At 42.7% G+C, this 26,502-nt stretch overlaps 1 protein-coding gene across 2 annotated transcripts in view; it reads left to right on the forward strand.

The window, feature by feature from the left end:
• The window catches only part of GALNT13 (polypeptide N-acetylgalactosaminyltransferase 13), a 153,493-nt gene that overhangs the window by 79,259 nt on the left and 47,732 nt on the right, over window positions 1–26,502 (forward strand). Inside the window, exons 1-6 of one of the 2 annotated variants that reach the window (XM_075029091.1) lie at window positions 530–660; window positions 5,226–5,392; window positions 6,683–6,890; window positions 8,051–8,221; window positions 16,289–16,406; window positions 25,409–25,589. In XM_075029091.1, coding sequence (XP_074885192.1) covers window positions 650–660; window positions 5,226–5,392; window positions 6,683–6,890; window positions 8,051–8,221; window positions 16,289–16,406; window positions 25,409–25,589 — 856 coding nt within the window. In that variant the 5' untranslated portion in view covers window positions 530–649. Of the gene's footprint in view, window positions 1–529; window positions 661–5,225; window positions 5,393–6,682; window positions 6,891–8,050; window positions 8,222–16,288; window positions 16,407–25,408; window positions 25,590–26,502 lie in introns of those variants that run through there. The other variant, XM_075029090.1, reaches the window with a different exon arrangement.

Raw genomic sequence — 26,502 nt, forward strand, 5'->3', positions numbered from 1 at the left:
CAGCTCTGGAAGGGATAAAATCACAGTGCAACCCTTCACGCTCATATAATTTGCACACAGCCAATGAGAAGGATGGTAAATAGGTAGAGTGTCACTCCGTTTCCATGTTATTGATCTTGGAAAATGTGTTTTTCTCACATTTAAACAGCTGTATTTACTTCATGTGTATTCATAAAGTAACATCTGATGACTGCATGAGAAAAACCAATGTTTCTGGGAAAGTATTTCCAGTGTCGGTGTATGTTGAACAATCAGTATGCATTGTAAATAGTGCAGGGGTGGCAGAGAGGGAGTCCTTGTGCTTGATAGCGTGTGAGTAGCAGATGACTTATTTATCACTTCTTCAGTGCGTGGTGTATTTTTGAATTAGAAAAAATGCAGCGTGAGTCACCGTCATCATTTCAGTAGAGGGACGTGAAAGGTTTTTATCTTTGGTGCACTTATAAACACTTTCAAGTGAGCAGGGTGTTAGGCGGCTGTCTGTTTGGGGCTGAAACACCATTAGAGGTGTGCTGCAAGGGCAGAATGGAAATTGGCGATGACTGAGCCTTCCCTGGGAAGGACATGGGGCACTAATCCCAGGAGCCCAAATCCTTAAGATGCTACCCCTCTCGTAGGATGTGCTCCACCAAGACACCCGGTCCAGAAGATGGTCCCTGGGTAGGTACTCTTGGACATGGTGGGGTTGCAGGGATTCAAGAGCTGATCTACAGCGGGAAGCTCTAAATTTGTTGCTGCCATCGTTGAGGGAAAGGAGGGGAGTGTGAGCGGCCATCGGCTCGCAACAGCTCACTGTGGCTGGACAGGGGAGGTTTCGGTACACTGGGTCTCTCCCGACCATGCCCTTTTCTGCTGGTCTTGCACCATCTCTAGCACATCCCCGGCCATCTGTGCGCTGCATTCATTCACTGACCATGCAGAAAAACTGGCCAAGAGGTGGGCTTGGGGGCATCTTAGTGAGGTGAATCAGCCCGCGAAGAGATGTAATGAGCATCGGGATCAGAGCGTGGCGATACACAGCCAGGAGTGAGGCGGGGAGCAGGGTACAAATTAGTCACATTTGTGCGGACTGTGATTGTTTTCCATGGCGCATCTTGTAAATGGCAATGGGAATTACTTTAAGAGCAAGAATAGTGATTATACACCCACTGTACAGTTGCATTATTACTGATCTTTGTTGTTTAACTTTTAAAGTGAATCAAATACTCATGAAAATTGCTTTCAGTGAGTTTAGTGAAAACTAATCAATGTCTCACTTTTGCCAGGGAACAAAGGCATGTTGCTAAAAGCATAACCTTCCATCCAGAACAGTCTTAGCCTCACGCCAGTCAGTATTTCAGTCTCTGTATCTCCTGCTTGCCTCCTTACTTCATCCCTGTCATCTTTACTGAGCTGGACGTGGCAGGTTCCCCGTGGAGCGGTGCTGTTGCTGTTTGCTAGGGCTGGAGCACCTCTCCTATGAGGACAGGCTGAGAGAGTTGGGGTTGTTCAGCCTGGAGAAGAGAAGGCTCCGGGGAGACCTTATAGCAGCCTGCCAGTACCTAAAGGGGGGCTACAGGAAAGCTGGAGAGGGACTTTCTACAAGGGCAGGTAGTGAGGGGACAAGGGGTAATGGTTTTAAATTAAAAGAGGGTAGATTCAGACTGGATATAAGGAAGAAATTTTTTATGATGAGTGTGGTGAGGCACTGAGGGAACAGGTTGCCCAGAGAGGTTGTGGCTGCCCCATCCCTGGCAGTGTTCAAGGCCAGGCTGGATGGGGCTTTGAGCAACCTGGTCTAGTGGAAGATGTCCCTGCCCATGGCAGGGGGGTTGGAACTAGAGGATCTTTAAGGTCCCTGCCAGCCCAAACCATTCTAGGGTTCTGTGATTCTATGAAATGCTGAAATAGGACCCGGGACAACAGCACGTGTGTAAATGGAGCAGTGTGCCTCATCGGTGGGAAATAAAGTGGCAGCTGTCTGGTGTTAGGTGTTTAACAGTTGTGTGAAGAAGCTAAGGATGTTTTTTGTTTAATTTAAGCGATGAATGTTTTCACCATGGGAGTGATGGTTCTGGACTCAAGTCATCCTAATGACCAGTCAGCTGTGTTACACACTCATCAGTTAACAAATAACGATTTCTTGTCTGTGCACAGTTTACCAACTCCAGAGCAGTTGCTTTTTAAAAATTTGGTCCTTAATAGAATAGAATAGACTATTTCAGTTGGAAGGGACCTATAACGATCATCTAGTCCAACTGCCTGACCTCTTCAGGGCTGACCAAAAGTTAAAGCATGTTATTGAGGGCATTGTCCAAATGCCCCTTAAACACTGACAGGCTTGGGTCTTCGACCACCTCTCTGGGAAGCCTGTTCCAGTGTTTGACCACCCTCTCACTACAGAAATGCTTCCTCCTGTCCAGCCTAAACCTCCCTTGGTGCAGCTTTGAACCCTTTCCCGGTGTCCTGTCCCTGGATCCCAGGGAGAAGAGCTCAGCACCTCCCTCTCCATGTCCCCTCCTCGGGAAGCTGCAGAGCGCGATGCGGTCACCCCTCAGCCTCCTTCTCTCCAAACTAGACAAGCCCAAAGTCCTCAGGCGCTCCTCAGAGGACACGTCTTCCAGCCCTGTCACCAGCTTGGTTGCCCTCCTCTCGACACATTCAGGGACCTTCACATCCTTCTTAAATGGTGGGGCCAGAACCGCTCACAGCACTCGAGGTGAGGCTGCACCAACGCTAAATACAGCGGGATCATCCCCTCTTTTGACCAGCTGGTCTTGCTGTGTTTGGTGCACCCTAGGATGCTGTTCATGGATTTTTATGACCAGATTTATGATAATTTAGATTGGTCTGTCTGCTGTAAAACATAGGACACACAACCTCTTCATGAGTGTCCTCAGCTCGTCTAGCCCTTAGCTTCTCTGGGTACCGTAAGATACCTTGGAGAATAATAATGATGACAGTTAAAGTACTGAAGATCCTGGCAAATAGTACGTGATGATAAACATTCTGTTCCTTAATATTCCGTTTGCTCTACAAAATTGGTGTTAAACTGCAGACAAGGGAATACCCTTTCCTTCTTGTCTCATTCACTACTGACATGCATTTCTGAATATTTTTAAATATAATGTTATGTAGTAGTTCTTTTCCAATTTTCAAGATTGCATCTGTTTTAAATGTAATTAAAATAACTGTTGTGAAATATGGGACAAGCAGAATTTATTCCAGCTTTGTATGCAGCTTGAAGTATGATGTTAAGCTCTGGAAAACAACCCTGAATATAAACAGCACTGAGCTTTGTACTACAGCCTTTCTGTTTTTAAGTCTTTGATATCTGACTTTCATACACCAGGGCTGACACGAGATGCCTTCCAAGGGCAATTACACGTGCGAGGAAAACTTTTACTGTGCTTTGGAAACAAGTAAATTCAAAATGTCTTTTTTTGGACAAGCTGTCCTGCTGGGCTTATGCTCCTTTAGACACCCCTGGGTAAACAGAGGGTGTCGTTGTGGATGATAATTAGTGAAGGACTTTTATTTGTTTGTCTGAGCTCTGAATCTAAATTGTAATTGATGGATAGTTGTGTCATTAATTAGATTGCTGAAATTGTGAAGGTGGGATGGCTACCAGCAAACTTCAGTGGTCATCATCAAAATGATGTCAAGACTGGTGTGTGTCTATGTGTGTGTGTGTGTGTGTATATATATATATAAAAATAAAAAAGCACTGGACTTTCTATTGTCAGATCTAGTGACCAATGACCTATATATATATACACACTCACATACACACATACCGTGAACCTTTTACCTGTACCATAGAAATCAGTGATATTCTGTATTCTTCTGTATTCTCTCCTCACTTTGTACTTTGAAAGCCGTGGTCACAATGTTGTTTTATCTATTTTTTTAAAATGTCAGTGAGGCAGAAGAAAAGGTTAAAGAGACTTTTGTTATGGTAGATGATGTTCAAGAAAGAAACTGTATGGACAAGCTGACTTTTCTTCAGGGACCTTATTCATTTGTTCTCTTGGCCCTTGATACAGAAGTTTTCTGTAAGGAGGAGGCTACTCCTGAACAAGTACTGCATTGGGACTGATTGATACTTCAAATAACACAGACAAAAGTGATATTCTGAGCCTGTGTCACAGTCAGAGAATATAGGGTATGTAGGTGCTAATGAATAACTCCGTAATAAAGAATTTTTTAGGGAAGCTTCAAATTTCTGGTATTACACAGAAGAAGCGCTAAAAAGCTATGCATAATTTCTTCGCGCTTTACATGCAGTTTAATTCAGTAGTGTGTGTGTGCCGCTGCCAAAGAAAGTATATACATGCTCTTCTGGAAGAGCTTTCTTGAGCAGGGTCACAGTGGGAACAGTAGAGCCAGAAAATCATACAATAGTAAAACAGCAAAAAAAGTGGAAATTATTTTAAGTCATAAAGGTTAAAAACACTTATTAGGTGTGCTTAAGTGGCATGACTTGACCTGTGTTGACAGGTTGATGTAGACGTGTTGTATTTTTGAAACGTGTCCAAGATCTGGAACAAATATGCAGAATTTTGGGTTGTCTTTTGTGATAAGCAAACAGCTTTAATGTGCTTCTGCAAAATCAGCAACATTTGCTATCTGTTTCTCAATTTCTACATTTTCCAAAAATAGCTGAAATTATTGACCTCTCATTCTTCCATTGAATGGGCACATGCAGTGTAATTTTTTTCTTCTTCTTAAGAAACGACCAAAGATGGGAAAGTCTCGGAGACCTGTGTACTTTAAACTATAGAATTTGGGATTTGTCACAATAAAAGACTTATGTGACCTGACTGTAACTGCTCGATACACTTTATATTAATTGCCCTGCGTCCTGCGTGCAGCTAAGGGTTTTCTGTTGGTGATGTCAGGACACGTTGAGGCTGAGGCCACTGGATGCTGATTTCTCAGCATACCAAGCAGGACTGAGGAGAGCTGGAGTCCGAGGGAGCTGTGAATACAGCAGTACGCATTCCTCTGGATACTCTGCCATCTTTTCTTAGCAGGAAAAGAGGATTTGAAATTCCCTCTGCCTTTGGGCTTCTGGCTTGGGAGCTTGAAGAGATCAGTAACCGGTTTGAAATGTATCCTGCTTGACAGGCTTGAAACCCCTCTTCCAGGCTGTCCCACTGCTAGAGCTCTTTAAGATTTTCTTAAGGATTAACTCCTCTTTCCTTCTGTTTTTGTTTTGTTTTTTCCCCTGTGTTTTTTGGCAGTTGCAAGACAAAAGTCTACCCCGATGAACTCCCCAACACAAGTGTAGTTATTGTGTTTCACAACGAAGCGTGGAGTACTCTGCTTCGGACTGTGTACAGCGTTATAAATCGCTCACCGCACCGCCTGCTTTCAGAAATCATCCTGGTGGACGATGCCAGTGAGAGAGGTAGGTTTGGGGAGAGAGGAGCCCCATTCCACATGTTGTTTTAGCGTCATGTTTGAGGACCTAGCCCTTTTGTCGGTGCTGAACCGGACCTGCATCTCTCGCCAAGCATCTCCCACCGCTGCTGGGGCCAGCAGCAAACGGACTCTAGTAGGTGTGGGCAGAGCCGAAGTATCCTTACAGGTAGTAACAGAGGTGAAGGTTGGTTATCAGGTTGTAAGTCGTACGTACGGTGCTCCCATCCCAAATTTCACGAGTGCTTTTTTTTGCACTGTGGCTTATAATTTCATATTACTGTACAAGACTGTCCTTTTTCACATCTCTCTCTGTCTCTCTCTTGCTGTCTCTCACCCCCGTCCTGTTCTGTGTCTCAGACTTTCCTGAATATCCACACTGAGCCAATTTCCTTGTATTTCTTGTATTTGTGGTTCGTTTCTTTTGGTCTTGGCTTTTTTCCTTCCTTTTTTTTTTTTTTTTAAAACCTAGGGTTTAGGAAGAAAACTGTCTGTATGCAGAACTGATATTACCTGGAAAAGGAATCACATTACATTCTATAAATGGAATCAATGGAATGATAAATTTTCCTGCAGTAGCCAAATGTATATAATGGCAAATACAACACATAGCTGCAACTGTTCAAGGGACAGAGGATGCAAGCTAAGCCGTCCTTTATCTCTGCCCCATGTAGCATTAATTTAACTCTAATTACTCTCTTGGATTTCTCTGCTTCAGAAAATGAGTAGGCTTACTGTTTCTCTGTGCCAGAAGGTAGAGGAAGACTTTAGCCCAAGTAACTACAATTTTTCCTAAAAGCAAAGTTTTGGATTCCTAAAGGACTCAAATGGTGAAATTCATCAAAAATAGATGGATTTGTATTTAATCATAGACAAATTAGCAAAAGTGTAATCATTTTGCACTCACTATTGCTTGCTGGCTTATTTCAAGGAAACTGATCATGACTTATTTAAAATTTCTGTGATATTTTCATGAGATGCTCTGGCAGATGCGTGCATATGTACGGGCTGTTTTCTGTGCGGCTGCACTGAACAGAGTGCCAGTGTGAACCTCCATAGCTCAGCTCTCAGTCTTCAGAAAAACACTCAATATGTCAAAATGCGTTTCCCGTGTTATGGCAGCGATCGTGCATGGCAGTCCTTGGAGGGCTGAGCATGACGCATAAGCTCTGCGGTTATATTTGGAGTCCTTGGTAGTTGCTGAACCTAGCTAAAAATAATGTTTTTCTTCTGTTTTTTTTTTGTTGTGGTTTTTTTTTTCCCCAATTATCTTTGGCAGAGTTTCTGAAGGCCTCGTTAGAGAATTATGTGAAAAACCTGGAAGTCTCCATAAAAATAATTCGGATGGAGCAGAGGTCAGGACTGATCCGCGCGCGGCTCCGAGGGGCAGCAGCCTCTAAAGGGCAGGTGATAACATTCCTGGACGCACACTGCGAGTGCACCCTGGGCTGGCTGGAGCCGCTGCTGGCCAGGATAAAGGAGGACAGGTAAGGGTGGCTCTCCTGTCCCCGGGGGCATGGACCTGCCTCCAGGCCATTCCTTGGTTTCACTGTGCTGCTAAAAAATAGAAATGAAAACAATTCATTGGTCTGAAAATGAAGATTTGTGGATTTGGGTTGTTTTGTTGGTTTTTTTTTTAATATATCAGGAGGATATTCTCTAATATTTGTATCAAAATCTAAATAAGTATACAATAAGCTTTTGGTTCTTACAGCAGGATTTCTGTTGCTGACAGTAAGACTAATAATGCCAGTAATGCCAGCAACTTGTGCCATTTAGTTTGACAAGGTCTGGGTGTCCCCCACCCTGATGGCCATCTTTGTCCCTTTTTTTTTTTTTTACCAGGCACAACTTCTTGTCTGTGTGACCTCCAATATGCTCTGAAATTTGCACTCTTTTTTTCCTCTCTTCTTTTTTTTCCTTTTTTCTTTTTTTTTTTTCTTTTGTGTTAGGTGATGCAATCAATTTTCCCTTTTTTTTGCGGCTAAGTGCATAAAGGCCCTGTGAGTGAGACCCCAAAACTATGCTGTCCTCCCTGGAAGGGTTGCAGCAGCCGAGGTCCTTGCTCTGCTCGATGGAGGAGCAGCCGCCCATGCATGGGCAGCAGCAGCCTGCCTAAGTGCACACATGGGAGATGGGATTTGTTCTCATTTATGAAACGCCTTGCAGGTTCTCCACGAGACATGCATGCACACGTGATAAAACCAGCACTGCTCGAGCCCCGCAGCCACAAGCAAAAATAGTGTCTGTTGTGTTTGTCCTGACAGTCTCGGAAAGGTGTGTAGGAAAACTCTGTGTCATGTAAGGAACAAGGAGGAGAATTTATCGATACGGTGTAGTTTGTGCTGCTGGGGTGAAGCGTGCGGCAGTCGCTCCTGTCATTCGGAGAGGATTTGGCGATGGAGCGGGAGCCCCGGGCAGGGTTGGGTGTTGGCAGCTTTCAGCTCTTGGGAGCTCAGCGAGGAGTCAAGTGTGTCCAAAAAGCTGCGGACAGCAGAAAAGGGGAATTTTGCATGGCCTCGTTCCTGGAAGAGAAATCCTGCATGGAGCGGTGGTAAATGCAGAGAAGCCTCAAAATAAGTGCAATATTCAGCATACTAACATGAAAAAATATTTTGTTTAAAAAAAGTCAATTTTTTTCTTACAGGAAGACTGTTGTCTGCCCAATCATTGATGTGATCAGCGATGACACATTTGAATACATGGCTGGATCTGATATGACTTATGGAGGGTTTAACTGGAAACTTAACTTTCGCTGGTATCCAGTTCCCCAGAGAGAGATGGACAGGAGGAAAGGAGACAGGACCTTGCCTGTAAGGTAAGGAGAGCAAATCAAGAGTACTACACTAATTGACTCTACTGTGTACTTGTTTATGTAGATAATAATGCTTAATACCTAAGATTTCGCTGCAGTATCGGAGAACACATGTCAGATGCTTTCGGCACCACTGTTCAGGGTAGAGAAGACCAAAATCTGACCTGTCCTTAATGGTGCAGTGTAGTTATCAGAGCTGAGAAAACTCATTTGTATCTTCTTTTCAACATTCAGTAATTCAAAATATACCTGCTTTTTAAGTTTCCTCTGTTTGTTTTCTGCAAATAGCCTGTTGACCTTGTGTTTACCTATGTTACTGCTTTTTTTCATATTTAAGGCAAATATTAGAACATATTTCTGAAATACACATTTTTGGACATTGAACCCAAGTATTTGGTTATGATGATTTGCACTTGAAATGCGTGCTTTTATTGCCTAGAAAATAAAATTGATGACTGTGCACACTGAGTCAAAAATGATCTAAGAGTATGTCCTGAATTCCCGTGATCATTCCTGACCTCTTTCATTTAATTGCTTAAACCACGGACTGTAACAAAACCTCTAGAAAAATTTTAAATGAAGCTGAAACAGAACAAATTGAATAAATTACTTGCAATGGGTTATTTGCTCAGCTCTAATAGCTTCTGTGGTCTTCATGAAAAGTTAAAAAAAAAAGCAAAAAAAAAAAAAAAGCTTTCACAAGTGGATGTAATGGTTTCAAACCTGTCTGAGAGACATGATGAAGTGGACAGAATTCCAGTCCTGCATACCCCCGATTGTGTGCAACAGGCAGATAAAGGGAGAGCCAACTCAGGGACAGCAGTCACAGCACGGCTTTGCAAAACACTTCCAGGTAAGGCAGGGGATGGGCAAAGAAAAGCCTTTCAGAATTATCTTTGCCAGAAAGTGGCCAAAATCTGTCCTTTTTTGTCCTTCAAAGCCTGGAGTCAGGGAAGGGCTGGGTTTTATAGATTTTATTCTCAGGAAAAGCAAACAGGGTCCTCAGGAGCAGGAGCTGACCCTGGCATTAGCAGAAGGGGGATGAAGCTATTTTTGAGTCAAGAGAACTGTTTTTTCTCATCATCTCAAATATTATCACTCAGCTGTGAAGTCTGCCAGCAGCTATTTCATTAAAGCTGAGGTGTGCCTTAAAATTGGTAGAGTTAATTATCCTAACGAGCTGCAGAGCCTCACGCCGCGCTGGCCGCTGCTCCCACTGTGTCAGTCACTGGGCTGGGTTTATCCTGTCTCTCCCGTGCCAAATCAATTCACAGACACAGGGAGTTTTCAAAGAAACGCAAATCCCAGTTCTTAGTTCCTTATCTTGAAATGCAGTAGTACTTAAAAGTTAATCCAAAATCAGACATGTAATTGACTCTTAAAATTATTAAAACACAAAAAATAGGGGTTTTTCTTTTCCCCCCCTCAACAGCTTTTAGCTGGTGATTGCCTGGGCTTTTTGGGATTCGCCTGGTAAGGTGGGTGTTAGTGAGCAGAAAGTGGGTGAAGGAGTCAGAGGTTAATGCCAAGTGTCCCATAATTATCACTTACACAAGTGCTTTAGAGTGAAGAGGTGGCTCTGAGGGTGTGTAATTGTGCTGGCTTAAGACTAAAGTGTCAGCTTTTAGACATATAGGTGCCCTTTCTGACCACATAGTGGAGGCATTTCAGTCTCTTTGGTGTCCGAAGAAGGTGCTGCCTGTTTCATTTTCCCTTTTACCCAGTGGGAGGGGAACCAGCAAAGCAATGAGCTGTGGAACTGCCCGGTTAGAACGGCCTTCCTGTAAGAAACACCATTTAATAAGTCATCAGCTGCTTTCAGTGCTAGCTGGTATTTCCAGATGCTTATCAAAAGCAATCCAAGAGACCGCGGCGGTAAATCAGGCTTGAGCTGTCAGAAACACAATCACAAATTCTGCATCCAAAGAGCGAAAGTATAATATTGCAGCTAAGTTAAGAATGGTTTTGGCAGCTGCTGCCACCTGAATATTCAAAAAATGGGGGGATAAAAATAAACAAAAGCCTAACCCATACCAAAAACTTAGAAACAAATTGGTGAGTTCTTTTTCTTATTCCATGTTGCTTTCCCCATTCTGTAACATTTTTTCAGTCTCATGTAGATTGAATATGTCTTTATTCATACTTTTTCTTTTAATCTGTGGAATAGGTATAGAATACAAACATCATTGGATTACATGTTTGTGTGCATGTATGTGTAATATAACCATTGCACTCAAATTCTGCTTTTTGTTACGTTAAAAATCCGTGGAATTGACAAAAGTTTTACTCAAAATATTTATCTTCCATAATAACATCAATAAATTCCTACCTTTGCTTTTTAGATTTAAAAGCATAATGCATACATTTTCAAACTATGAATTAGTTTATACACAACTTATTATTTATGTATAATTTGTATTATTGTATAAGTAGTTTTTTGGAAAAGATCAGGATAGCTTACTGATAAGAGCTTTCTAGTGGGTACAAACAAAGTTCAGCCATCACATATGCTGTGACCATTAACCCCAATGAAATTAAAGACAGAAGGTGCTGTACTCTCAGAAGAGGGTGCCTGATTCTTTCTGGTTTGTAGATGTGAAATGTTGCTTGCTTGTTTGCCTAGGGAGTGAAAGGAAATGTTAAATTCCTGAGTTGGGCATTTGAGTCAACTGAAATATCTGCCTTTGCTGGAATCTCTAGATTTAGTGGGAAAAGGTTAATTAATTCAGTGACTGATATTAAAAACCCACAGCTAATTGTAATGCAGTACAGCTGTAAAAGAGTTTTCTTACTGACATCCATCAGAAAAGTTAGCTTGTTTGTCATATTTTTGCAAACAGAACGATGGGGGTTCAGAGGTGCCTCTCGCACTAATTAGCGATGCCCTGCCCTGGACAGATCGGGTTCTGAGATCCGTACGTGGATGCTATTCCTGCTCTTCACACACTAATCCCTACCGTTTTTGCCCCTTATTTTCTTCTTCTGCTTCTTAAACCCCAGTCTGACGTCCCTTCTCTTGTTCTCATTTTCTTCATCCCTTACCTAGTTTTCTCTCAGGTCAGCTAACACTATGATAACATAACCTTTCCCAGAATAGTCTAAAATCGTAACTCTTCCCCAAAGAATCACAGGTTTTGCAAATATAGCAAAAGCCTTTCCAGTTTGCCAATGCTCCCAGTTTGAAGATGGTAGATAAGGTGGGCAGCACTAATGATGGGCAGTTGTCCTGGGCACTGGGCAGCATGTCGTGCCACCTCTGCCCCGACCCCCTCTCAGTACTCCCCGTCCTAGGGGAAGAAGTCAGTGGTCATCAGATACTAGGATTTCCTGGGGGGGTTTTCTGGTTGTTTTTTTTTTTTTTTTTAAATGTACTTAAAATTTTTTTACACGTAAAATGACCAGAAGCAAAAGTAACATCAGGGAGCTTTCAGTTCATCAGGCGTCTTTGTTAGGACTGAAACTATAAAGTGAGGACAGGAAGGGGACATTTAGAAGAAATCCCTGAAGGAAAGATTGTTCCTAGAGACAGAGCTAGTCAAGTCAAATATTTCATTCTCTGAGGTTTGCTAGAATCAGTTGAAACATATTTTTTCAGGTGTATTTTCAGAAATCAAATATGAACTGTGGCTTGAGTGCAAATGTTACCTGAGCCATGGAGGGGCTTCCAGGTGTTGCTTTAGGGGTACGTTCCTTACTGTGAAGGTACAGCAACCCCAAGGACTCGTGTCAGTGGGTATATATCTATTTTCTTTTGTTTGAACAGCAAAGGCTATTCATTGCTGTTCTGATGCACCTCAGGATTTTACTTTATTTCCCTGTGAAGTAAATGCTGTAACTTCTGCTGTCACTGGAGTAACCTCCGGCTTTGTAAACTTTGTAAGTGATCAGACCTTGTCAAAATATGTTATTCCAGGTACAAAGCCTGTTTCAGTTTCCAGGGGGCTCTCTGGGAGCAAAACCTGGATGGTTGCCCCGTGCAGAGGTGGAGCTTAAAGCCAAAGCTTCCTGCAGATGATCCGGTGGATGTGGGTAGATCTGGGATTTATGAAAACAGAGATTTCCAGGCAGTATAGTTCTCAGGTGTGACCTGTTTCAGTGGTGAATGTTCATGGACAGTGCCAGCTAATAAAGCCAACGGTCTTGCTAAACCTTTCATTTTTCTTTTTCCACTGAAAAATCCTTGCACAATATTTGTACTTTGCAGGACATCCTTTGTCTTTTAAGTGAGCTCATTTCTCCTTCTGCAGTTTTGCCTGTGGCAATAGAAAACTTGTCTGTGCCAAGATCAGTTTACAAATATCTCGTCTTCTTACATCTACGGTATTAAAAACATGAAGTGTTTCTGTGCTGGGCGGTCTCTGCACAGCACATTTCGATGGATATTTCTATACTTGCCCTTAATTTTTTTAAGCTGAAGACACTCCAGGCTAGTATTATAAATACTAAAAAATATTTTTGTTCCAGAAAATCTCTTCTCAAGTATAAATTAGTTATTGAGAGGAAAAATACAAGGTCAAATATTAGGAGCATTTTTTATTTATCTTCTTCTTCTTATGGCTGATTAAACTTAGAGCTGACTACAATTAATGCTGCCTGGGTGATGGACAGCAGTATTGGAAACTGGTGTAAAAACCTTATTCCAAGCTATACAAATAGCAGTCTTGTTCATTAGCGATGTTACCGTTGCGACTGTTGGACCCCTTTGAGCGGATGCACGGGACGGGGAGCTTGAAGGATGTGGGGTGAGGTGACATTACGTGGCTTTGGGATGCTCCCAGCCTGGGGGACCTGACCTGAGCATCCCTGGCCACGGCAGGAGCTGGAGTCCCCTCGGGAACGGCTCCGTGCCAGTCCCTCCTCGTTTTTCCTGCCCGGCATGGTGTGCTGGGCTGGGTTAGTGGGATCGGTGGGATGCAGGAAACTCGGGGTCGCTGCGGTACCTTTATGCTGTGCAGCTCCTCTTACGGGATGTCAAAGGTGCAGGTACGGGAATGGGAATCCTGCTTGCTGCTAATAATTGCAGAAATGAGGAGGAGACGTTACCTCCAAAATAAAATTAAAAGTGGGTTTGAATGATGATGAGAGTTAATCATAACATATTACTGAAGTTGTTAGTGTGACTCCAAGTAGGCAAAATATAGCTAATAGGTGCAAAGCTGAGCAAAACCTGTAGGCACCCTTACTCTTTCTAATATTACTGTTTCAGCTGTTTTTACAATGAGAGCTCTGCAGGTCTGTTTGTGTAACAAATTTACATAACAGAACAGTCCTGCCTGCTGCGTTTCAATTATTTGAGAATCCGTGGCATATATTGGTGCATAGTTACCTACGTTTTACAGCATGAAACTCAGCACTTCCAGTTTCAGTTAGTGAGTTATTAGGGAAACTGTTTGTTTTTTGTAAACATTTGCTGATGACATTTCAGTAGAATCCAGATCTGTGTGTACGGTTCAGCTGCATCATTCAAAAAATTGGTTAAGACTGAATCTTTGCAAAAATGGGAAATTTCGTACCATTCAAGCAAAGACTGTCTTCCTCCAGGGGAAGAAATGGAGGAAGAAAAGGAGGAAGAAGAAGGAGGGGAGGCAGAGGATGAGGGTTTCTGGTGCAGACAGAGGAGTGGGGATGATTTTATTCGTCAGACAGCAGTGGCACTCCTCACTTCAGTAAGGTTAGTGGGGATAGGAGATCAGTGCAGGAGGGAGCTGAGCACAGGCTCATCACAATGTTTGTGAATCGCCGTGAGTCCTGTGGGAACTTGGCCACTTGTCAGGTAGGTGAGTAAACCAGGTACTGACACGGCTCTTGGTACCAGGGTAAATAGTTTTGCCTAGACTTACGGAGTTCGTAGGTAATCAATAATAGAAGTTTCTTTAAAATAAATTTTCTTGTATTGGTAATCATCTGGCACAAAACCAGTTCAATTAAAAAGATTTCAGACTCAGCTTTATTTTGTGCTCCCCATACTAGATGGCATTTAACTTTCACGAAGGCAGTCAGGTGGAGGGTCACACCACCCGGCCGTTCCTGGCCGCTCCGCTTGCTTGCAGTGTAGCGCAGGGTCGCTCGGGGGGCCAGCAGTGTCATTTGTGGCAGAAACCCCGCCAGGCTGAGGGCAGTAAAGCGGCTTTGAAACCTGGGAAGGTTTAGCTCTGTCCAAATGACAGGCAGTTAATTAACTGAGCTTTCCGTGCTGAGAGCACGGGGAGACGAACAGAAATGAAGTGTTGGTAAACTCAGGGTCCAGTGTTATTTCATTGCTAAACTGCTTTTTTTTTTTTCTGGGAGTAATGATAGTCAGCTCTGGCAGAAGAGGAAATAATTGCACAGCAGGCGAATTACCTGGCTTTGCTGAGTTTGAGAAAGAGTGAGGACTCCTTACTGCCAGGGCTGTGTCCAGTGCCACCACTGGGAAAAGCCCAGCACCATCCCAGTGGGTCTGGGTGTCTGCACTCTGTGTGTGTGTGTGACACCCACACTAACCCGTATCGGAACACCGGGATGCTGTGCGCAAATAGGGGAGTGCTTTAGCGAATTCATGTTGCGTGTAGGAAGTACGAAAGCTTCCGAAGGAAGATCTGAGAAGTGCCCAAGTGATTCAGGTTCTGCCAGGGGCAGGAGCGCCGGTGATGCCCCTCTTCCAGCTTTTTCCTGCATTGCACGTGGACCATTTTGTTCCCGTTGACTTGCGTTTTGGAAAAATTATAGGAGCTTGCTTTATATCATCGGTGTTTGTGTAAGGCGGTCTCCAAACACAGGAGCTCTCGCAGAAACTGGGCTTTAGATGGGCAGAAGTGCTGGTGCTGGAAATGCTGCACTTGCATGGATTCAGTCGCCTCATCTGACCACTGAATATGGGATATTCCTAGCAGTCTTTGCAAGCAGTTTACTAAATACCTGAATGAATGAGTTCATTTGTGTGGCCGAATCGTTTGCAGGCAGGCCATAGTTACCGGCGCGTTTGTGTGCGGTTGTACGTGTGTGCATTGAGCCAGCATTAAGTCACACATTTTCAAAATCCAGTCTCGCCCACTTTGCAGTTGTTCTTTTTTTTTGAAGCCGAGGGACAGAAAACAACTGCTACCTGACCGGCAAGGCTTGATCCGCAGCTACATTAACGTGCCCGGCCGTCCTCACCGGCAAAGCCCGTCAGCGTGGGGATGCCGAGACCTCAGCAGACCCCTTCCACCAAACCCCGTCCGTCGCTGGCCGCGGGTGCCGTCACCCCGCGTCATGCCGGAGCTCTGCCGACGGGGGGATGCCGGGGCGCAGCTCCTGCGGCAGCGTCCGCAGGGACGGACGCCGTTGGGCTCAAACCCCGGGTTTTTTGGGGCAACCCCTTTAGCTGTGTGCCCCGGTCCGTGTGTGTGTGTGTGTATGTGGTGAGAGAGCTGTGGTTCGGTGGGGACGTGTTGGTGTGGTAACCCAGAGCCGTGTTCCTGCCAACTGGGGTGAGCTTTTTTCATTTTATACAGACTTCAAACACTGAAAAACATAGAGCAGGTACTTACAGGGAAATAGGACATCTTTACACAAAGAGAAGTTGCACTCTGACTGGATTTGCCTGTTGTAAGGATTTATAATCCTGTTAAGAGAGATTATGCCTGGTAATTTTATGCACATTTAGTCTCCCTCTAAGGCAAAGCTGAGGCATTAAACTCTCTTCGCTAAGCATCTCAGATTGGATTTGAACTGCTGTTCTGGATGCAGAAGGCCAAAATTCCATCCACTTTACCATTACAATGCTCCTGAAATAATCTATGGAAATATGATTTTGCGGGTAGGAAGCGATCCCGCAGCTCTGACTCGGGCAGCGCTCTCATCGGCTTCGGGGGGAGCTCTGCCCGAAGGGCAAGCGCACAGAGTATGCAGTCGAAACCGTGTTGTTATTGTTAGTAGTTTATATTTAAGTTGCTGTACATAGAATATATTTATAGTCAAAATGTCTGAGGTAGTGAAATGTACTGTAGTGTCACTTAATAAATTCCACAGTGTCTTTCAAAGGTATTTTTTCTTTTCTTTTCTTTTTCCTCTTTTTTTTTTTCTTTTTTTCTGTTTGTTTTCAACTAGGACCCCTACTATGGCTGGTGGCCTATTTTCTATTGACAGAAACTACTTTGAAGAGATAGGAACTTACGATGCAGGAATGGATATCTGGGGTGGCGAGAATCTTGAAATGTCTTTTAGGGTAATTGCTGTTTTCCTTCATTTTCTGTCAACAAACACAGTTGTGCTGTAACCGTTCCTACGCTGCAGACAGGGCGCTTCTGCTTTAGCTGTCATGCAAGTCATGGGTTAATTTAAATTCTCAAGATATTTGGGGATGCCTCATTATAGTATTTTGGTCCTTTTACTGCATGAAACATTTTATTACTGTTTGGAATTTTTGACACTTTCAAAATAATATGTATTTTAGTAATACCTTTCTTTATAAAAGAAATGAGGCTTTCTGTGAGCTAGTGCAAATGCTAACTGACATAAACAAGATATAAACTTGTATAGTGTAAAAAAAAATAAATTCAAGTATACGTTTTAACAAAAATATTTGAAAGTGCATGTCATCATGAACTTGCAAGTTCTGGCTGCCATTTTTACTCTGTGCGAGAGCCGAGCTCGCAGAGAAATTTCACGTCCTGCAGAAAAGTGACTTTATTTCTGCTGAGGATAGGTATGTTGCCCATGACAAATCCCTTTGAGTGAAATGCACTTAGCAGTTGTCCTTTAGACATAAAGGAAAATTGGAAAATTGAGTCTTTGATAAGTAATTGTTAGAAAGGATGTTGAAAATCACTTTGAACATCTCTGCTATACCACAGTTTATGCATTTTAAGTAAGTATGCAAAATAAACCCCGGTGTCCCTGTCTAGTACCCATAGGACATGATGGGGATAGCCTTCTTTCTGGTTTTGGTTGTTTGGGGTTTTTTTTGTCTTTTGTCTTCAGCCAGGGCTGGTAGGCTATTTTCTATTGACAGAAACTACTTTGAAGATTTTCGTAAAGCAAGTATTTCTAGAGAAGATGAACTGAGAATTTGAAAGCATTTTCAGGCCATTTTCTATAAACTATAATCATTCCCTTTCCAGTAAAATAGAAGTGTAGAGTTACTTCTTCTGAGCATTAATGTTTTAAATCAGTGGACTTCAACATTTTTTGGTGTGTAGACCCCTAAGAATATTCCTTGGATGTATGTAGGCCCCTGTGTAGGAGCTTATTTTTAACTTAAGCCTGTTAGTAGGCTTGTTTTTCATGTTGTTAGAAGTGATCCGTGGAGCAGAGAGTGACTATCACTGCTTTAAAGAGTTAAATATGTGCCTCTCGTAGACTAATCTGCATGTTAATACTGTTCATTTTTCACTGAGTATCAGAGTGTGTGATTTCTGTAAACTGAAGTTCGCCCAGTTCATTGAAATTTTAAGATCAGAATTGCTGATGCACATTAAACCCTGACAGAGGGAACCTCGAAGCCATTTGTTATTGCTGGCGTTTATCGCTTACAGAAAACCTTCTGCAGGACCAATTTTGGGTGATAACTGTGGAAAGGTCCCATTCTCATTAGTGAAGAGTCTAAAATATTTAACTCTCTTTTTGGAAAAACACTGGGTTTTCATCATAAAAATGATAATCCCTGAAAAACCAACTCTAATACAAAGGGACAAACAAGGCGATTTTTGTTAAGAGTCTGTACTGGAGAATATATGGAAGTTGATTCTCCGTGGGCTCCTTTTGGCAGTGGCTATTTTTGTTACCAAAGATACAAATAGCGATCATTTTTCTGTCAGGCCTTGTAAGCACAACAGAATAAAATAATTTACAATTCCATGGCCTTTTCCTGCTCCCTGGCATAATAGATTCATTTTGGCAGAAAGCATTTGATCTTCTGCTGAGAGCAGCATGTGAGTGTGTATTCAGCTTCCAGCATATGCTAAAGAAATGCCCTAACTAGGATATTCTTAATGCATACTCTTGCTCGAATAATGCTAATATATTTTGAAAAGCTTTCCTGAGGAGTTTAGCAATTTAATGGTGGTGTTCTGTCTTCATCTTGTGCTGTTCTGCTCTGGCTCCTGGCAGCCGCGTGGGAAACCTGTTGGGATTCGTGGCGTGAGTCAGCCAGCTCCTGGTCGGGATGATTTGGGGTTTGCGGTCATGTGTAGTGCAGGTTGAGCTGATACCTCTGCCTTTGGTACAATTTCTGTGGTTCTGCTTCCTGGGCACTTCTATAATTTATATAACACATATATATAATAGTACTTGGAGGGGGTTTTTTTCTTCCCCCCCCCCCCCTTCCCTAAATAATCATTCCTTGAGTCCTGTTTCAAATTGGACTTGAATTCTATTCAGTGCTTATATGAGTAAGCCAGCGATGGGCTTAGTTTGTGTAAATTTTGTGAAAATACTGTCATGAGATCTTTGTTTCAGCTTTAAATTAAAAATCTCAGTCCAAAATATGTGGAAAGACGAAGACCAATGATAGCCGTGCTCTCCTCAGAAAGCGCCGGTGATAGAAGCAGGGAAGCAGCTCTTCCATTCTTCTTCTTTTACTCGTTAAGACCAAGGTGGGGGAAGTGGGAGAGGAAGTGCATGAATTTTGGGGCATCGTATTAGAGAACATTATTTTATGTCTTCAGAAGATTTTCCCATTTAAACTTCAAGAAACATTACCAGCGTGCATCAGCCTAATAAGAGGGCATGGTGTCAAGAATAGAAATAAAATTATGTGCTTCCAGCACCGGGAGATTACCATGGAAATGCCAGGCAGCCACACGATGCGCTTTCTTGGTATTTAAAGCCTTCGCTTGTAAAGAAAACCAACCAAATAGTCAAGTACATCAAGTATGACTGGATCAATAAAAGGCCTCTGCATTGAAAAACCTATCTGATGTAAAACACCTGCAGAAAATGGGTAGCAAAGAGTGCCAAGGGGCTGGGGATGTTCCTCCAGCAGCCGCTTTACAAACCTGCAGTTACCCAGCAGGTTTCCAGAATATCTCATTGCAGTCAGGAAAACACCGGGACTAAATCTTGGTTTGGAAAATTACTATGATAGGAGTCAGCCGTGAGGACATTTCTAGAGCTCTTATTACATTGGATGTTTTTATCATCAAATGAAAGGGGATTCGTTTGGGTGTTGGTCCGGTATTCAGAAAACAAACCCCCAAATCCCCATCTTGATAATCCCTGCATCCTCAAAAAAATGCTATAAATGCCTTTGCCTCCTCTGGCTAATGTCTGCGACCGTCTCATCTGCAACCAGCGGCGGCAGTGGCACTATCCCCAACGTAATGATTAAAAGGATTTGCGGTATTTTTGCTCTCAAAGAGGCACACAGGCATTTCTCGGCTGGACGCGGTGCCTCGGGGAGGGCTCGGGAGCAGCATCCGCAGCGGGGTCCCGCATCTCCCCGCTGCCTGCCCAGGCAGCGCCGGAGCCGAGTCCCAGACCCCAGACTAACGACACGTAATCAAAGTCGGTCTGTCCTGTCGGGGCAGCCGCCCCGTTCCTGGAAAGCACCGCACGTGAGCGTGGTGATGTGTGCGGCTGTGTACAATTTCCTTATTGCTGGGTAAATCGATATTTCCTCTTTTCGCTGTGCTGCTGCTCATTGCTGAACGGTCTTTAATGATGCCTTTTGGAGGATGCTTTTTAATAATGGCAATTGGGGAAAAAAACCCAAAACAACAAAATCCTGGCAGGAGTCTCTTACAGCTGTAAGAGTCACTTTAGTAAATGAAAACCTCATTTATTCTTGAAAACTTACTCTATTTTTATTTATAGAATTCCTTAAACATTTTTAATTTTCTGTTAAATGCTGTAAGTGTTTTATTCCCAGTCGGAGAATGCCCTGAAAACTTGATAGTCAGAAAGGAGCTGATATAGCTTTGGAAAGGGTATTAAAAATAATCTGCCCATCAGAAAAAAAAAGATTATTCTTTAGAATAATCCAAGTAGGCCAAAGCAAGGCTAGAGAAAGCAAATGCGTACTCTAGCAGGAATAAGATGCTGTTTACTTTTGGTTTTCTGGCAGCTGTTGGAAGTGCAGAAGAGGGTATGCAGATGTTTCCACGTGTATTCCCTAAGTAGTGTGATATAGTTATATATTGTTCTTGGTCTCTGAAATTTCCGTTTTGACTGTTGTAGGAATTCTTACACTAAATGAATAAGGAACAAGGATGTTTAACTCACTTGTAGCTTAGCGTAGTATCCGAGCTATAGAAATACTCATCTTACAGCCTGTGTCAACGGCAGGCACATTGTGCAGACTCCGCGTTGTGCAGCAAAAGGGACTGTCTCGGTGCGAGGGAACAGGCACGGCCAAACCGCAGCCCCCTCGCTGTGTCCCATCGCGGCCGCTGCTGCTGGACCCGGGAGTGACATCCTGAAGGTCGCTGCTCGCTTGATGTAAATGCTGGTGAGGCTGGATGCTATTGATGAAGCTTTTCCAGATATGCACAAAGGATTATTGCTAGCAATTTTTCAGCCTGACTGTATGCAAGGTCTCAACTTTCAGCTGCAAAATTATAGGTGTAAGAGAGTATTTAAACACGTTTAAGTAAACAGTTTTAGCAGAATCGCTCATTTGGATGACTGGAAGACCGGCGCTGTATAATTACAGGCATAACCGTGTGCAACTCCTGGCAAGGCTGGAAAGGTTGCGTGCATGCGAGATTATTTTCAGAAGTACACTGTGACATTGAAATTAATTTTGTGTGTTGGTGAGTGGAATTGGGGGTATATAAATCCCTAATCACCTGGCAAACAGATTGAAAATCTATCTCTGTGCTTTTCAATATTACTTAGCTGTTTGAATATACGAACTAATTTTAGGAGCACAGTTTGCTCACAAATTGTACTCAAAATATGTTTGTGTGCTTACATTTAAAGCATACAGCATTTTTCCTTTTCTTTGGACTGCATTAATTTTTCTGTATGTCAGGATTCTTACATTTCTAAGGGAAAATATTCAAGATACAGCAGTTCAGTTGATTTCATTATAGAGATCTTTGGTACTGGAGTTTTCAGGATTTTTTTTCTTCCTAATTACTACTTACGCATCAGTGCGTAGCAGCAAACAAGTTTAACTCATTTAACATAAGTGTGCCTACGTGTTAACTTACGTTCCAACTGCAGTAATCTTTGGGGATATTTTTTTAACCACAGCTTTGATCTGTGCATATATGCATGAGATGTTTAATCTAATACCACCATCGTGCCCCCCGGTACCTGGCTCACCCAGACCCCCACCCACACTGGGTGTAGGTGTCCATGGAGACCACCAGAGATGTGATTACAGGCTCCCACCCGGGGATGCCGGCTTCAGCAGCACCGCCGACCCAAAGCAACGGCAGCCTTGTTGTACCAAGGAACAGAAAGCACCGAGAAAACGGGGAAGCAAAGGGTGGGATTTTCTGTTAGTGGGCTGGAGAGACTCACCTGTAAAGGACAAGCCGGCGTGTGTGGTGGGTTTTTTTGGATATAGGTAGATGATAAGTACTCCTGCCGCCCCAACATAAACAAACATCAGCAGAGCTACAGGAGTATTTTTTCTGTGTTTTAAAATTTGGAGTAAAGCCTCGAAGTTGTTTTATTTGCATACAACTTGTTATTAGTCTTAAATATTCCTGATGGACGTGCGCTGAGATTTGCAGGAACTGACTTTGACTCAGTGTTCAAAAATGATGGAAGTGAAAAAAACCCTGACAGTGGGCTGCACAGAGATCAGACAGAGTTTAATGTGCTCGTTTTATGCAATAATAGGAATGGGTTTAAAATGGCTGTGAAATCAAAGGTAGTTCTAAATAATTAATGCCTATGTTTAAAAAGGGATAAATTATGTGGGCAAATACAAGCTTTAGTTTTAATTCCATGGTGTGCATTGTCTTGCCACAAATTTTGAATTAATTAATATTTGTAAGCAAAAAGATAAATAGAAAATGGGTTAGTCTCGCATGGGTTTATAGAAGGTAAATTATAACATGCTGGATTGGACAGCTCATTTTCCAGACCAAGGAAATGCAGCAGATCTGCTGGATCTGTTCTTCACCAAAACATTTCAGTGAGAGGAGCTCTGGAAATTATCTCCTGAGTCAGGAGAAGATGGAGATTGATACGAACTGCTGGGTGGGAAAATGGGTAATGCTGAAGGACAAGATGTCAGGCTGGGGACAGGTCACTATTGGAGTTTCTTAACTGTAAAGTTGCAGCTGGATGTTGGGTTTTTTCACTAAATAACTTCTCACAAAAGGTGAGGAATGAACTCATGGAACGTGCTGGGTTGGAAGATGCAGAGAGGGACTTGAAGTATGATTGAAGTACCATGGTTGGAAGAATATCTAATTTTGGGTAATTCATTCAGGTGGAAGGAGAAGGGTTAAACTTCAGAGGAAAGGGGAAGGAGGATACCTTCAACCTTAAAAATGATGATGTGACAATAACTGGTTTATGAATAATTCAGTGTGAAAATTAGAATTAAAACTTTTTTTTTTTTAAATGAGATGCATCAATCTTGTACCAGAATATTTGCAATCTGGCTGTCTTTAGTCCCTCGCTGCATTTAGTCGCTGTCAGGGCCCTTATTGCCTGTTCCGATGGGTGGGAGGTCAGTAAATTGGAATATTGCTGACCCAAGGGCTGCGGTTCCCACCTGCTCTCCCCCGCAGCAAACGCTGCCGGTGAGTGCTTAGCACAGGGGTTGCGGAGGTTTGCCAAGGGCAGGTTTTGGTGGGCAGAAAGTCTCGATGTGGCAGTCTGGGGTGAGACGCTGGTTCTCTTTGTTGTTCTTTTTCTGGGAAGAGAGAACGAAGATGACTAGAAGGACTGTAGGAAAGCAATAATTCATAAGATCGTTGCCATGTTCAGAAAAATCTAGGCGTATTGGAGGAAAGATACAGTTCATTGAAAATACCTGATTCCCAAGCTGTAGGATCCCTGGAAATTTTGCTGGCTTAAAAAGTATAATGAATGTTAAAATGAAAAAGGCTGCAATAAAATTTAAATGGCAGTTTCTCTCAAAAATTCTTGGAGCATTACATGGAGCAGGCACCAGTGTCAGTAAAAAGCTGCTGGCAGGTATTGAAGACCTGAACTGAGGTGTTGTCTACAAAGAGCTCTTCAGTAGCAAAGTAGCAGGGACAATTTTGGTATTCACTGTAGTTGCAATGAAGAGTGATCAAAAGTATTACCATAGTGTATCTTGTCTGTATTGTGAACAGATCTCTGGAATCCCACAATCCTTAACCATTATATGAACTTTTGCAAAGTAGTCATTTTACCATGGAATATTCAGGCAGGTTGATTTGTTTGGGTTTTTTAAATAATATTGAAAAAATAAAAATCCTTTTCTTCTGAACAGGGTGCAGGTTCATCCGCATTCCTATGACAACTGTAATAGATGGCAGATTGTACCAAAGACAGCCAAAAATGTGCTGAAAAAAATGTACAGGAACACACATTTTAAAAAATGGTAGCGTGGGAGGAATTTCCTGCCAGGGAGAGTAGTCGGAGGGGGAGAGCAGGAGCAACCTGGAGGCGGAATGGTGGTCCTTGGGCAGAGACACCGTGGGTTAAAGCACACCTCAAATTGGCCGTACTCATTACTGTCCAGTCCAGCGGGTTCCTCCCAGGTTGCTTTGTAAGTATATCAGCAGCGTGTGTTTCAGTTCTAACGCACGCTCCCTTTCGGTGCAGTCGCGTGTTCCTTGGCATCCATCAGCTTGAAGTTTCACCTGAACTGACTAGTTGTCACTGAGCTGCAAAACACAAGATGTTAAACACAAGACTATTTTGATGTTGTCGTTGCTTATCCCAACAGAGTACATCACTTAGCATACTAATGAAATTATGTAAAAGGATTTAGCCCTAATTAAATAAAATCTGCATTAAGTTACTATGGTAACTTACGTCTGTGTCGAGGAGCTCTAATTACAAGACTGTACCAGCATTCCTGTTTAAAACACCCAGTGGTTCTTAAACTCTGTGTTTTATTACCAGGAGATATTGTAAATTTTAGTCCTGCTGGCTGCTTAGGAGGAGACTAAAGCAAAGGGTGGGATGAGCCTAAATAAGGAACTGGGCAGTTGGTAATACCTTTGTTGACACCAAAAATGTCAGTGAACTTTAGTGAAGAGTGAATCCCGGAGAATCGATATTGTCTGGCAGAACAGCAAAGCTTTGTAACCCCATAAGCATCCGATGGAAATCTTTGTTTGCGCCTGTGTTCACCCAGCTGCCTATGTTATGCCTCCAGTTCTGCCAGCTTGGACCTTCAGCCTTCTTTAGTTTCTTCTCTAGTTCTTTTCAGAGCCTGGGAAGATGGGAGATTGCAGAGCAGTGGTTAATACACAAACTGATCTATATCATACCAAGAGTCCAGTGATCTGACAGAAAAATATGTTACTTCATTTAACAACAGGGTATTAAAGTCCAGGATTACTTGAATTTGTTTTTATGCTTGTACAGTCATATTGAAGTCACTGAGCTTACTCAGAGTATAGATTTTGGCTCAAGTAGTGGAAAGGGACAGTTTGCATCTAGAAGTTCATCAAATTCTCTTCTTTGTCTATAATTTTTTTTTGAGTTGATCATGGTACTCACCAGCATATGAACCAGAGAACATACCTTTTGCATCTCTGTCTCACTGCTGTGGTTCTGTGATGTTCAGAGTACCTGTTCTTGCTGCTTTCTATTGCTGTCCATGATATTAACCAGGATCTGCTGTGCCTTTGCTCGGGATGGTCATGAACATGATTCTGCTTTGAAAAACACAAACATATATAAATATATTTTTATATATATATAAAAAAGTAAAAATTCTTCTCTGTTTCTTTAAATATTTTGAAACCCTGGAAAATCCAAATACACAGATAAAATCCAGACCCTCCACTTAATCCATTATAGGATGACACCTTTCTAAGGTGGCAGTTTCTGTATGTTTATGCTGTGAGAACACAGAACCAGGTGAACCACTCACACAAGCTTTATGTTGCAGTTAAAGTCTGCACGCTTTCCTTACTATCAAGAGTTGTGCCCCTGCTGTTTCCCTTAAACTCTTGCTTGAAATTCCCTGTTAAACTGTGAGCTGGGGAGACAAATCAGGAGATAGCTGCTAACCTGTCTGTCAGAGTCCCTCCTGCTATAAACTCAGCGCATCTTGTATTTGTTTTAGCCAACGTTTTCTGCATATTTCAATTTCAGATCTGGCAGTGCGGCGGCTCCCTTGAGATTGTCACCTGCTCCCATGTTGGCCACGTTTTCCGAAAGGCAACACCTTACACCTTCCCCGGTGGCACGGGACACGTCATCAACAAGAACAACAGGAGACTGGCAGAGGTCTGGATGGATGAGTTTAAGGACTTCTTCTATATAATATCCCCAGGTAAGAAATTATTTTCTGATCGTATTACGGTCTGTAAAGCTGTCCAGAAAAAGAAAAGTGTAAATGTAAGCCACATACAGGTAAGTGTAGACATGTATGCATCTATATGCACTGAAAGTTGAGACATAACAGCAAAGTGCTTTCAAAATCCAAGGAAATGTCCTTTCCATGCATCAAAACCTTCTATATTCTGTTCCCAAGATAAAAATATTAGTTAAGGCTCCTCCTCTCCCAAAGATTGTAAGGGTTTTTTTCAGAATGTTATTCTCATAATGTTAGTCTGCAAGCAAGTAGGAAAGCTCTTTGACCCATTTAGTCTAAGAAATGCAGAATTTGGCCAGATTATCCTTATGATCCCTGAAGGTCCCTTCAGAAGGTGTCAACGGGAGGGACAGCAGAGGTGCTCCGGGTCACTGCATGGACAGCAGGAGCCCTTCGGAGCACAGGACTCGGTGCCATGAAGTATCTTCACCATGTCCTTCTGTCTCTCACCACTGCTAAGTGTCAGTCCTCAGGAGAAACACTCTCTTTTAAACGTACAGATTTCTCTTCTTTTTATTGATTTTCATTTATGTTTCAGTATAGTGCACATAGCACATTCAAATTATGTACAGTGTAATCACATATATCACACATGATTATTTGAGGTAAAAACCATATTCCTCTTTGACCTTGCAACAGTTGTTAAGGGTTATATTGTGGGTAAATATTCTGATGAAGTAACCCAACGTTGTTATATTAAAGCTGGGGATGTTTTTATCAGAAGGTAACTATGGCCTCCATATGAGTGAGCTTAGTGGAGTAGATACGTTAAAAACGGAGTGGGACGTGGGTGTTTCGTTACTCTCCATGCGACTCTCTGAGGTCTCCCTCTGAGAAGGACGTGTCCTATTCAGCTTGGCGTAGAGCTGCC

This window comes from Buteo buteo, chromosome 5 (assembly GCF_964188355.1).
Source record: "Buteo buteo chromosome 5, bButBut1.hap1.1, whole genome shotgun sequence".
Classification (NCBI taxonomy): domain Eukaryota; kingdom Metazoa; phylum Chordata; class Aves; order Accipitriformes; family Accipitridae; genus Buteo; species Buteo buteo.